This window comes from Equus asinus, chromosome 17 (assembly GCF_041296235.1).
Source record: "Equus asinus isolate D_3611 breed Donkey chromosome 17, EquAss-T2T_v2, whole genome shotgun sequence".
Classification (NCBI taxonomy): Eukaryota; Metazoa; Chordata; class Mammalia; order Perissodactyla; family Equidae; genus Equus; species Equus asinus.
In genome coordinates this window covers 42723353-42736416 of record NC_091806.1, presented here as the reverse complement: position 1 = coordinate 42736416, position 13064 = coordinate 42723353, and the positions used below count along the sequence as shown (strand labels likewise).

The window sequence follows — 13064 nt, the reverse complement described above, 5'->3', positions numbered from 1 at the left end:
GGACATCAGGAGGGAGCAGAGGTTTCAGGGCAGGCGGCGCGCAGGCCTTAAGGAGAGACCCCGGGCCAGGCTGGGCTGAGCCAGGGGTAGACAGGGCAGGAACCAGCCTCCCCTGCACCAAGATGGCTGGTGCTGTCACGCCTGAGGGAGCTGAGCAGCTGGTTGCCGTGGTGACAGAGGGAGAGTGCGCATGCTAATAAGGCTCGCTGGGAGCTGGGCAGTGGAAGGGTCTTCGAGGGGAGAGATGCCGCTCCCCCCCAACCCCAGCAGTGGTATAGGCCTGTGGGGACCAGAGGGTGGGTTCATGGGGCACCCAGCTCCTGGGCCTGGATTTTGGCCAGGAAGAGTTGGATGAGGGTTTAGGGACCTGAGTCTGGGTCCTGGATTTAGGGGGTTTGGAAGAAGATGCTGGTAGTTCTTGGAGAAAGAATTAGTGGGGGGCATTGAGAGGGATAAGGAATAAGACTCAGTCCAAGCGCTTGGGTCCCCTTCTGTTTTGTGGATGAAACCTGTGTCTTTCCAAGAGCTGTTCTGTCCTGAGGCAGCCCTGAGCAGCTGTGGCCCCCTCCCCGACACGGCCGCAGCCCCAGAGGTGGGGAGAGACCAATGCCGCCCGAGAGACGAGAAGGAGACAGGTGAACCATCTGCCCACAGGACCCAGGCCTTTGGCCCTGGCCATGCCCTTCCTGGCCTTCTCCCTGCCTTTTCTCCTGGAAGCCAGGCCTCCTGGCCCCCAGCCTTGTTCCAGAGACACCTGGAGCTCTTTACCCTTGATACTTCCATCCTGGCCTCTGCTTTCCACCCCCAGGGCCCACACCTCATTGCCACAGTGCTGGGATGGTTTCCATGGGTGATGTGGAACTGCAGGGCTGTTCCTTCCCACCCTGTTGGCCAGACAACACTGTGCAGGGAGGCCGAGGGAGGGTTGAGGTTTGGTGGCGCTGGCTGGTCATCTTGGGGAGCCCTGGGGTCTCGGCCCAGCTCGGGGCCTGGTGCTGCCAGCCTCTCGGGGAGAGAGCCATCCTTGGCTGGTGTCCTCAGGGGACTGGGGAACTGGTCCCATGGGCCAAAGTCTCTCCCCCTAAGGCTGAGGAGGCCGTGGGTCAGAGGTCAAGGGGTCAAAGTAACCCTGAGAAAATCCCAGCCGATCTTGCTCTCAGTTTTGGGTACAGGTCTTCCGCTATCCTTTTTCAAAATTCAACTTTCGGGTCATCTCAGAGAGGGCTTGGCTGGAGAAAGAGGGTCCCTAGAGTGATTGTGACCTCTCAGAGAGCCGGGCCCCCTGCCCGTGGGTCTCGGCCATCCTCTTCCGTCCGTGCTGTCTGGGACCACTGGCCCCAGTGTCCCAGCCCTCCTTGTGGAAGGATCCAAGCCCCTCTCTTTACTCCAGCGTTTCCCCTAGATTCTGCTTTCTCAAAACTACCTACTTCTGCTCTAACTTTGTCCTTCTGAGCCCCAGTTCCCTCGTTGAGCCCAGGTGTGCAGGGCGCCGGTTCTCCACACGGAGCCTGTTGGGGGCAGCTGGGAGGACTGGAACAGGACAAAACCACTTTGGTAGGGGGCTCCTGCTAGGCCCAGGCTCCCGCCCCTGTCTTCCCCTTCTCTGTCAGGCTCACCAGGTCCTGGGATCGGGTGGGGGAGGTTGGAGGTCCCCCTTGCCCCCTCAGCCCCATGCTAACAGGACACTCTCTCTCTCTCCAGGTGGCTTTGATTTTTGTGTCGTGTTTTATTTTCTCCTCCATCCGAATCGTTTTTCTCGTTGACCGTTTTTTTTTCTCTCCGCCTCCCGGAAGAAAAAAAAAAAGAAAAAAAGAAAAAGGAAAAAGCAGCCCTCCGAGCCTCATGCTTCTCCTCCTTTTCCTTTTTTTTTTCCGGCAAGAAGAAAAAAAAAGAAACCAAATTCCCTTCTCCGTGTGCAGTGACTCCCTGCCCCCTCCTTCCTCTGGTTCTGCTTGTACCCCCACCCTCTCCGGTGCCCCCTTCTCTCTCTCTCTTTCTCTCTCCCCCTCTTGTGCCCTCCACCCTCTGTTTCGGCATCGGGCCCCGTTCCTCAGCTTCTGGGCTGGGGCTCTCCCCCGATGTCTGTCACAAGTTAAAAAGGGTTTTTAAATTGTGGCAGCAAAAAGCTTTTTTCTCCCCTCTCTCTGGCTGATTTTGATGACTCGTGTTTTCTTTGTTTCTTTCCCTTTTTCTTTCTTTTTTTCTCCTTTTTTTTTTTTTTTTCCTTTCTTTCTCTCTCTCCTTCCCCTTTCCAAGGTCCGGCTCACCTGACGTTAAACAGCGAAGGTATGGTTTGAAGCTCCGTTTGGACTGGATTGGATTGCGTTGCCCCCAACCTGCGTCTGGATTTTCTGTTCCTCCCCCTGGTCCTCTTTGCCCTCCTCCACCTGTCCCGCCTCCTTCCTGCCCTTCCTGGCCCCCTCCTCTGCCGTGTCTTTATTTTGTTGCGGGCGCTGGGCTGGGGGTGGGGGGCTTGTCCCTGTCTGTGCTCTCCCCTCCCCCTCCTCCCCTGACATGCTCCATCCACCCTCATCTCGCCTTGGTTTCTGACATCAAGAGATGTTCGAACTCCTGCCGTTGTCTCCAGTCACCTTTTTGCGTTCTGGTGGTGTATCTCGCTTTTTTTTTTCTTTCTCATGGTGGTGTTTTATTTCCTTCCACTCATTCTGATCATTCTTTCTTTTCTATGAACCTAAATAAAAAGAGAAAAGCATAGGCTGGAGAAAGAGGCTTTTAGGCTGCCTCCTTCCCCTCACCCTGTGCTGGGGTGCCCCTCCCTCCACGAGGGGAGTGAAGAGGGGAGAGGAGAGACGCGTGGAGGGGTAGGACATCCCTAACCACAGCTGGCCACGGCCGCCTTCACCCTTGTATCTTTTGAACGTCTCTTGACCCTATCTGACAGATGAGGACGTTTAGGCCCAGAGAGATGAAGTGACTTGCTAGTGATTACGCGGCCTTTAATTGGTGGTGCCTTGGGGACTATTCATCTATTTTTAGCCTCCCTTCCACCAAGTCCCTACCATCTAAAAGCCCTGGTATTAGGCAAACCAGGAGACAGAGCCCAGGAGTCCTGACTGTGGTGCCCCCAGCTCTGACCTCGCCCGGGCCTCCCTGTCATTGACTCTCTTGAGATCCCCTGCCCAGGGCTGACCTTTGTCGGGGCTCATCTTCCATAGGGCCGGGCTGGGCTCCTTAGCCTGGAGGCAGGCTGGACACTGGGCTGCAGGGAGAGACTCAGCTCTGGAATTTGGGATGGATTTAGGTCTGGGGAGGTAGAGGCCTCAGATTCTTGCAGGGAAGTGAAATTAGGGAAGAAACATGGGGAAAGAGGAAGTCCCAAGTGGGGAATCAGGACCTGGTTGGTTCACTCACATCCTTCTTGCCTCTCAGTGCCTGGTTCTGGGGTGCTGGCTGTGGCTCAGCTTTGTCATAGATGAAGGCCCGAAGGATCCAGAACGGTCCACAGCTCAGGTCTTATTCTGACTTTAGTTCTGGGGTTTGGGATTGGGGTGGGAGTAGGGCCCACATAGGGACTTTTAAACTCCTTTCTTGAGTTCACCTCATCCTGAAGCCATCCTGTGGGGTCTAGCAAAAGGGAGGCGGGCCTGGGAGCCGGGTGCTGAGGGCACAGGTCACTGGCAGGGGTGGGCGGAGAGCTCAAGCTGGCCTGGAACCCAGGCATGGTGACACGTGCCTGCCTGCCGGTGGGGGCCTTTGGAGAGGAGGCCTGGGCGCTGATGGTGGGTAGTCGGGAGTCATCCCTGAGGAAGGGACCCCCCCACAAGTACGATGAGCTCCAGCCAGGCAGAACCTCCCAGCCCTTCTGAAGGCACAGCAGAGGGAGGAAGAGCAAACCGAAACCACAGCCCTGCCCCAGGGAAGCCCCACAGTCTAACTGGCAAAGATGTGGACAAAGGCAACGTTAAGAACACTCACTGTAGTAGATGAACCAGCTGTAGACAGAGAACCAGGTTTGCCTCAAGGATGGGCAACGCTCAGAAGGGAGGTTTGGTGTGTGAATTGGGGCAGTTTTGGAGGAAGAGGTGCCTGTGTCAGGCTTTCAAAGGAGCTGAAGAGCATGAACTGTCACCCAGCAGAGAGGGTGTGAGCAAAGATGCAGAGTTGGGAGGAGCGTGAGCCAGAGACTGGCTGCGGGAGCTCAGGGCCTCCAGGTCCTGGGGCCGGCCTGTCTGCATGTTGTCAGCAGAAGGGGCTCCTCACCCAGCAGGGAGGCCTCTGCTCTCCTGGCCCGGTCTCCCCACCCCTGGGCAAAGGGCAGAAGTCTGTGGTCATGAGTCTGATGAGGTCTGTGGGGCCGATGGTCCTTGGTTTGTCAACTGGCTCTTTCCTTAGAGGCCCCGAAGCGAGTGAGTCCCAAGAGCGGCACCCACCGCCCAGCTCTACAAGCAGGCCTTCTGCCCTGGAGAGGGCCCTCCGTCACCTCAAGGCTGGGGTGGGACTGGCTGGGTAGCCCCCTGTGCCTGACTCCCCAATTCTGCTTCTCCAGTAGGGTCCTTACTGTTCTCCGAGGGGGGGGCCGGGAGAGGAGGAGCCGGCGATGTGCACCAGCCGACAAAAGGTCAGTGACCCCACGGTCCCCAGAGAGCCCAGCCCTTGCCCTCTGCAGGCTACCTGCACTTCTTGGGGGAAGCTGGGTTAGCGAAGGCGTATCCCTTTTACCCCTCTGAGGTCCGCAGGGACTGGTGGCCCACACCTCCAGTACCTGCCCTGGTGCAAAGGGCCACAAACCTCCATTTCTTTCTCAAAGCCCAGTTGTCCTATGACCTCTGTCTAGAACGTAGATGTCTCTTTGTGGCGGTTGTTCAGACCAATCCCTAGAAAGTGGCTGCACAGCAGATAACTGCTCCCCCGCCCCCGGCCCCCGGCATTTAACCATCACACGCTGGTTGGGAGATATGGCATTTATAATACATATGTGTTGCACGCATCTATGACCCTTTGTGGAAGGGCTCATTGCCCTTGGTTTCCAGATGGGGAAACTGACACTTGCTAAAGCCCCCGAGGCCAGCACGGGGCCTTTTAGCCTGTCTCAGGGCTGTAGGTTTTCAGCTCCTTTTTCCGCTCTGAGGCTGCCTCTTAGAAGAGAATCTCTTCCCTAAGAGTTTACAGGGCAGTTTCACAGCCCCTCTGGGAGCCTGGTGGGTGCCAAGCACCGGGGCTGTCGAGTCCCGTCTGCGTTCTTTAGTACGTGCCGTCCTGCCGGCCTGGACTTCCGCCATCCCTGCACTCCTCCCCGGTTATTTGGTATCTCTTTCAGCTGACTCCTGCAAAAGCAGCCAGGCCATCCAACTGGAAGTGTTCCCTTGACTCCCCAGGCAAACCCAGACTCTCCTCAGCCTTCCCTTTGTCTATACATCCATTATATTGCTGGTCACACGGCATTGTACTGTCACTTACCTGTTGGCCTCCCACTAGACGGAGCTCCCTGAGGACAGCGATTGGGTATTTTCATTCGTGTAGCCCAGTGCTTTACATAGCTCCCGGCTCACACGTAGGTGTGTGCTCAGCACATTTATTTTAAATGGGTGAATAGTCTCTGTTCTCAAGGGACACACTGACGTTCTAACAAATAACTACAATAAAGCGTGTGGCACATGCGAACTGTATGAGAATCGCAGACTTCGTGCAGAGCCGTTAGTTTCTTCATTGATCTAGAGACAGGCAGCAGCACACATGCGGAAAGTTACGTACCAGCATGAGAGTCGTTTATTTATGGAATGGTTTACGGTTTATGAAGCCACCCCCGATCTGTTCTCTTTCTAGATACCCACAGCAACCTGTGAGGTAGGCTGATGCTAGCGTCTTTGTCCAGAGGAGAAAGCTGGGGCTTAGAGGTGTTGCCTCTTGGCCAAGGTCACAGCGCTGGTGGAAGAGCCAGCATTAGTGCCCAGGTCTTCTTTCTCACATCGCACTTCCTCTCGAGGGAGCAGTACAAGATGTTACTAGGCAGTAAGCGCCAAATGAGCAGAGCAGACAGCTGTAGTGCTTGAGAGTAGGGAGGGACTGGGGGGCTGCGCTGGAGACCTTCCCAGAGGAGGGCTTTGAGCTGGGCCTGGAAAGGAGGCGGCTGCTCTGCTGCTCATGGCCCTTAGACATCCAGGACCGCAACCACTGGTCTCTAGCCACATTTAGGTTGACTGGGGACCCTTGTGGGGCTCCACACTCCCTGGACCGTGGGAGATAAACAAGTATCAGGGATTGCCCCCCCTTCCTGCACCAGGGGTTATGAGGAGCTGGAATTGCCATTCAAGTGCTGCTGGGAGTTGTAGTTTCTGGGTTCTCCTCCAGGCAAAATGGAGGAGAGCACCCCCCTGGTGCTTCAGGTCTTGCTCCTCCCAGATGGGGTTTGCCCTCCTCTGAGTGCACCTGGCAGGGCAGGCCCCCATCCTTACCCTGACAGAGTCCCCACCCTCCAATCCCCTGAGGCCTGGCTGCTCTCCTCCCCAGTGGGGTCTGTCTCTGTCCTTACCACCAGCCTTGGGTTTTCTTGTTCATATTCGCTCATCTCTTCTCTGTCTCGCTCCTCAAATTCCTTTGGGCTCCCTCTGGCTGCTCCAAGCCTCTTTCCACCTCGGGGCATGTCCCGGTCTTTGGCAGCCGAGGACACCCGAGGCAGGCCCGGCGGAGTCGAGGAATGACCTCCTTTCTCCACCTTGCCTTGGCAGCCTTGGTCTGGCCCTGGGCCCGCCTCTCTCCTTTTCACTGGACTCTTTTGTTCTGTCCCAATCACTTTTTCACGTGGTTGCCTTATTCTTTCCTTTCTTTCTGTTTGACTCTCCCTTTAGTGATATTTTCTTTGACCGCAGTGAAGGTGAGGGAGTGGGAGGGGAGGCCTGGCTTCTGGGAGGGACTAGTGGGTGTGTGGCAAACGCAAGGTCAAACACATTCCCTTTTCTGGTCCTAGAGCCCCCTGGCTCCGCCAGTGCCTGGGCAGCTGGCCTGGTTGCTATGGAAACAGTAAGGCCCCAAGAAAGCCCTGGCTTCCGTTCCCAGAGGTCCCTGTCCTCTTTTCCTTGCTGGCCCTCTTCCCATCACCCTTACCTGTCCCCTCCTGGCTTGCTCCTTGTCTTATCCAGATTGCTTCCTGCCATCACCTCTTGCTCCCTCACTGCTCTTCAGCATCTCCATTTCCTCTCTGCCCTCAACGGCCCATCTTTCTCCCCTACAGGGCCTCTCTCTGTTCTTCCCCACCTTCCCCTTCTTGTCTCTGCTTGACCCCTCCCCTTTGTTCTGCGGCTCTGCCCGCTGGAGCCCTAGGTAGGCAGAGGGGGCTTCTGATTGTCCTGATGTTGCCCATGCCCCCGCCAGCCTCGCTGCCCTGTGGCCTCAGGAAACCGGGCCTTGCCAGCTGCAGTGAGTGGGTGCCAGGCTCTGGGACAGCAGCTGGTGCCTTGGCATCCGGAGGCAGCGGGGACGGAGTCTATGGGCAGCCTGCCCGGAGGGAGAGAAGTGGGGCTGTTGTGTGCAGGGGAGGGGCATCCACAGAAAGTGCACCCGGAGAGCTGCCACTTACACACGTGGCGCCTGCTGCGGTGGCTCGGGCCGCAGGAGGGCAGGTGCCTTCTGAGGGTCGTACGTGTGCCCCCGCATTGTGCCCTGCTCCTTCCTGGGCCTGGGGCCTCTACTGCACTCCATTAAAGGCCTTCTGTAGGCTGGTAGTCGCCCCCATCAACCCTGTGAGGTGGGCGGGACGAGCTGTTGTGCCCTTATTTGCTGAGGAGAAGGAGGTCCTCTGCTCTTGCCTACCTCCACGTCCCCTCCTCTTCCCTCTGCATGGGCTCTGGCTCGTGAAGGTTTGGGACTGGGACCCCAAATTCCCTCCACTGAGCCTTTGTCCTCTTACTTGTCACCCACTTGCAGAATGCGACGTATCCCTAAGGTTCTGCCAGTCATTTTTGCTTCTGCTTAAAAAGTGCCAGTGGAAGGAGCCCTATGCCGGGTGCTTACACGTACGCACAAGCACACGCACACATGCATGCACGAGGGCCAGGCCTGCCCTTGCACTCTCACCCTTACCCACCTGCCTGGTGCACAGGAGACCCACACTCACCCTCTGGGGCCCCTCGGAGGCTCTCTGCCCAGGGCCCATGTGCCTGTCCTCTCAGGTTGGAGCAGGAAGCAGGGGGTGGGGGTGATAGCTGGCGTCATGGCCACCATGTGAACCCCACCCAATGGCCCGCTGCTCCCTGGCACATGTTTCTGTCACCTGCATTCCCTTTCCATGTGTCTTACCCCTGCCCACTGCTTCCCCGTTCTTCTCCTCTGCTCACTGCTGCACAACAGGCCCACTGGTCCCATTGCCCATGGTGAGGCCTGAAACTGTCCTCGGGAGCTGAGAATGGCCGTCAGCGGAGAAGAGGCAGGAGGGGAGGTGGGCCGCACGCGGGAGACCCTTGGCGTCCCAGCCACAGGGGAGGCACTCCCAGGGAGCAGTCGGTTTCTCTTCTATATCCCTGTGTTAGGGGAGTGGCCAATGGAGGGCTGGTGGGGCAGGAGACAGTGAGAGTGTCTGCTTCGCCTGGCCCTGTGGCAGCTTGGTTGTCAGCTGTCGGTGTGAGAGCCACTTAGCAGCCTCCTGCTTTGGAAGTGGACATGGGTGAAGTTGACTGACAGCAGAGGCGGCAGGGTCCAGAGAGGACGGTGGACAGGCCAGGGGAGGGAAGAGGACCTACAGCTTGCGACTGGGGCCGCAGGGCTGCGGGTGCCCAGCACCTGCGCCTGGGTGGCTGGAGGGGAAGTGGGAGGTCTGGCGAGCCCCGCCCCACTCAGCCTTGTCCCGTTTCCCCACATTGCCGCGTCCAGGCAAGGAGGAGTTTGTGGCGACCTTCAAAGGCAATGAGTTCTTCTGCTACGACCTGTCACACAACCCCATCCAGAGCAGCACGGACGAGATCACGCTGGCCTTCCGCACCCTGCAGCGCAACGGGCTCATGCTGCACACTGGCAAGTCGGCCGACTACGTCAACCTGTCCCTCAAGTCTGGGGCCGTCTGGCTGGTCATCAACCTGGGCTCGGGAGCCTTCGAGGCCCTCGTGGAACCCGTCAACGGCAAGTTCAACGACAACGCCTGGCACGACGTCCGGGTCACCCGAAACCTGCGCCAGGTAGGGGGAGCAGGAAGAAGGCCAGGGGCCAGCTGGGGAGAATGGGAGCTGGGAGAGAGGGCCGCCTGGGGTGCGGGTGCGAGGCATCAGGGCCGGGCAGTGAGTGTGCTTCTGGAGAAGACTGAGGCTTGGACCATGAGGGTCCAGGAGTGCGGTGGCACCTGGCTGGCTTCAAGGACCAGGGAGACAAGTAGGGAGGAGGCTGCAGAACTGCCCAGAGCAGGAGCCTGAGGGAGGGGGAGGGCCGGGCTCATGTTGGTGGCAGTTCCTGGGGTTTCAAGACCCGGGGCTAAGAAATCAGGTGATCTGGCGGGAGGGCGATGTGGGAATTGGGAGGAGTGAGATAAAGCCGGATGGGTGGGCCCCAGGGTGCTGTCGGGTGGGAGACTGGCCTGGCAGAGCAGCTGTGGGTGTCCTGACACAAGGGCAGGGAGGCACCGATGAAAGTCTGTGGCACGTATGGGGACAGCAGGTGGCCTGCCCTCAGGTGGGGCCTTTCTGGGGCAGAGGCAGGGATGGAGTCAGAGCACGGTGCGTGAGGGAGAGCAGGACTGGCGAGGGTGCTTGGTCCCGCCTCTCCCGTGGGCAGCACACTCCCTTCTCTTTTCCTTCCCTGTCCCTCAAAGGAGCCCAGGCTTTCCCGGCAGTCATGGCTCTTTCCGCGGCTCCCAGGCCAGCCGGTGCAGGAGCTCCGAGGGGACTCTTGGGTGGGCCCCGCAGGCAGGTCAGGGCTCTTCTCTGCGTCCCTTCAGCTCCTGCTCCCAGACTCGCCCCCTGGAGAGGTGCTGATGCTTCTGGGCATCAGCTTGGTCCTCTTAGTGACCTCTTCACCTCTCACAAGGCGCAGGGCAGCTGTGACCGGGGGGCCTTCTCTCTGGCCATGATTCTCCTTGACAGCAGCCCCCCATAGCCTGTTTCCTGCCCTGAGAAGTTCCCGCCTCAAGCAGGGGCCAAGCCAGACCCTTCTTCAAAAGCTGTGCATCCACAGTGGCTCCTGTCTCCACCTTCTGACTCCTTCCCAGGGCCCAGGTGCCTGGGCTGCTGCTGGTCCTTTTCTCGGGTCCATCGCTGTCCTTGCAGCTGGTGGCAGGGAAGCTCATCCAGTCCCACCTCCTGCAGGCTGAGTGCAACCACAAACAGGAGCATCCCACCCCCCGGAGGCACGCTCTGCTGCTTTGCAGCCCTTCTCTTACCTACTATCTTCTCTGTATTTCCTGGGCCTAGTTGTGTGGTGGCCAGCCTGCCATTGCCTCTCCTCTTTGTCTTCATCCTCATCATCCCACTGAAAATCTCATTGGTGGGGGGTCAGGATCCGCTGACCTCTTCTTCTTTGACACCACTAGGTGGTGATCTGATGGGGAAGCCTTGTCATTTAGTGCCTCCGCCTCACTGTGGGGACCCGGGCCTCCTCCTCCTGCTTTTTCCTGAGCCTGTTGCTACCTGTGGGAGCTGGGCTCCCAGCCATGTGCCCAGTCTTAGTGACCCCCGTGCTCTGAGGAGTGGTCTCCTTGGTGGGGCCTCCTCAGGGCAGTGCCCCTCTTCACGCCACATTATTCTCTGACCCAGCTGGAGGGCCGTCCTGTGTTGTCACCACTGTCTGGGCAAGCCTGAGTGTGTCATGTACATTTGTCATACTTTTTGGTGCCACACACATTTTCCTGGGGGGGAGTTGCCTCTGGTGCTTCTTGCTGGTTTTCCCCCCCCAGGGCCAGTGCTGTCATGTGGGCCTGCCTTTGGCAACAAGCTGCAAGCCCGGAGTCCCTATTCACGTGTCGGTGGTCAACAAATGTATTGCTCATCCATGCAGGGGGCAGGGGGAAAAAGACATGTCCCTGCCCGCCTAGCCCTTCGGCTCTTGAGGACACAGGATGAATCTGTGAAAAGTGGACAGAGCAGAGCAGAGCCATGCAAGTGCCAACTGGGCGGCAGAAACGTTAAACGTTCTAGAACTGAAGAGACATTGAGAGGAGGGAAAAGTCTGTGGCTAGGGGAGGTGGGGAAGCCACTCAGAGGGGGTGAGGCCTGACCTCGACAGCACCCAGTATAGAGTGTGACTCATGGTAGCCTCTTCCAGGGCTCCCAGAGTTGTAGGTCCAAGCTGGCCACGGATGGAAACCACTTCCTCCTGGCCTGTGCCACCAGATGGGTCAGAGCAGAGTCAGGTCACGTTGACCCAAACACAGGCCTTGGGGGCCAAGGAGGGTGTCTGCCTAGAGACTCTGAGAGCCCTCTTTAGGAGGGTTTCTGGAGGGATTTAGTGGCTCCAGTCCACGTCCATCAACGGGAGGTGCAGCCCTTTTTGGGCCATGGTGACCATCAGGTGGAAGGTCAGCCTCAGGCCTGTGCTCTGGATTCACGGCCCTCGCTCAGGCCTAGCCTGTGGCCGAGTCCATCCTCCCCAGGCCCTTTGAGTGCCTGTCTCTCAGGGCTTCTAAGAATAGCTTACTGGGTCCTGTTTCCCTAGAGAGTGATTCTCAACTAAGGGCAGTGCCTGCCCCCCCCCCCCACCCCAGGAGACATTTGGCAATGTCTGGAGATATTTTGCGTTGTCACAACTCAGGGGAGGGGACTACTGGCATCTAGTGGGTTGAGGCCAAGATGTTGCTCAATACCCCACACTGCAGACAGCCACGCTGCAAGGAACGCTCTGGCCCATGGGGTCGGTAGTGCCCAGGTGGAGAAACCCTGCTCCAGTAAGTGTTCACAGGGTCCAGATGACGTCCTGGGATTGGAAAAATCCTTTTGTGACCCGAGGGGGTGAGGGGTTGGGGGTGGCTGGTTTGAACCAGTGTCCTGTCTCCCCAGGTTTTGTGGCCCAGGAGCGAGGATGGGAGGTGATGCAAGAAATGATGCTTGCCTCTGCCTTGCAGGGCAGATGGCCAGGATCTGAGAACACTGGGTTCCACATTGTTCTCCCCAAGTGGTGAGAATGGCCGGGGAGAATGCCTCCTGGGGCAGGCCTGCCCCGGAATGAGTACGGAGGGGGTCTCCCTTCCCTTTGCTTCTGCAGCCGTCGGAGTGGGTCAAGACGCCAGCTCCAAAGACTGGAAGGAGGTGGAATTTCCCCCCTTCCCCAGGGCTGGATAATCGTCCCAGGAATCATCTAGAGGCCCTTAGAACATAACAGTTAGGACTGGAGGAGGCCTGGCTGTGACAGCACCTTGCTCTCTCCTACCTCTCCCTCCGAACCCAGCCTCGAGGCCACTGTGACTGGAGGTGTCTCTTGGGGAAATCTCTGCAGGAACGATTACATCTGAGGACTCTCCAGGCCTGTTTTAATCCCGGGCCCATGCCCCTCCCACCACCATGCAAGCCGAGTGCAAACCCATTTCTTCCTTAGCCAGCACCAAATTGGGAAGACAAGCTGGCTACCAAAATATCATGGGGTGCTTCCCCCTGCTCAGCTCCCATAATGCCGCTCGTCAATGCGGAGATTTTCAGGAGCTCCCCTGGACCCCAAGGAGGGAGCCCTCCAAGGATAGGGTCCAGCAGGCGCTAGGGGCTGCCTCCCCCACTTTCCTCTCTGGCACGTCTCCAGCCCTGTCTTACGGCCTGGCCATGCTCCTCTGCGTACCCTCTCTGTGCTGGCTTCCTCAGCTCCCCTCTGTGTGCCCACGGTTCTCCCACTGACACCACCATTCACCCTCTTTTCTGCTGGGTGAAATCCTAGAGCTGGGGTTTGACTCAGACGGACTGGCTTCAAATCCCAGCTCCGCCACTAGTTCCGGTGACTTGAGGCGGCACTTAGCTGCTGGGCAAAGTGGGAGGAGCCCATGACCACCCAAGGCGGAGCCTTAAAGCCTGGGGCCTGGCACCACGGGGAGCGCCAGGGGCAAGCTGGTGTTTTTCTTTTTCAATCCTTCAGCTCACACGCCACCTTCGTCATAGAGCCTTCCTTGACCTCCCACCTCCAGCCAGTGTCCCTTCTCCGTTGTATTC

The 13064-nt window shown here is 58.3% G+C and overlaps 1 protein-coding gene across 30 annotated transcripts in view; it reads left to right on the top strand.

The window, feature by feature from the left end:
* NRXN2 (neurexin 2) overlaps window positions 1–13064 on the top strand; it is a 106926-nt gene that overhangs the window by 24418 nt on the left and 69444 nt on the right. For 20 of the 30 annotated variants that reach the window (XM_044762345.2, XM_044762347.2, XM_044762344.2 and 17 more), the window contains exons 4-6: window positions 2257–2286; window positions 4508–4579; window positions 8824–9125. In XM_044762345.2, the coding sequence (XP_044618280.1) occupies window positions 2257–2286; window positions 4508–4579; window positions 8824–9125 (404 nt within the window). The remainder of the gene's footprint in view (window positions 1–2256; window positions 2287–4507; window positions 4580–8823; window positions 9126–13064) is intronic. The other 10 variants (XM_044762348.2, XM_044762334.2, XM_044762336.2 and 7 more) reach the window with 4 other exon arrangements.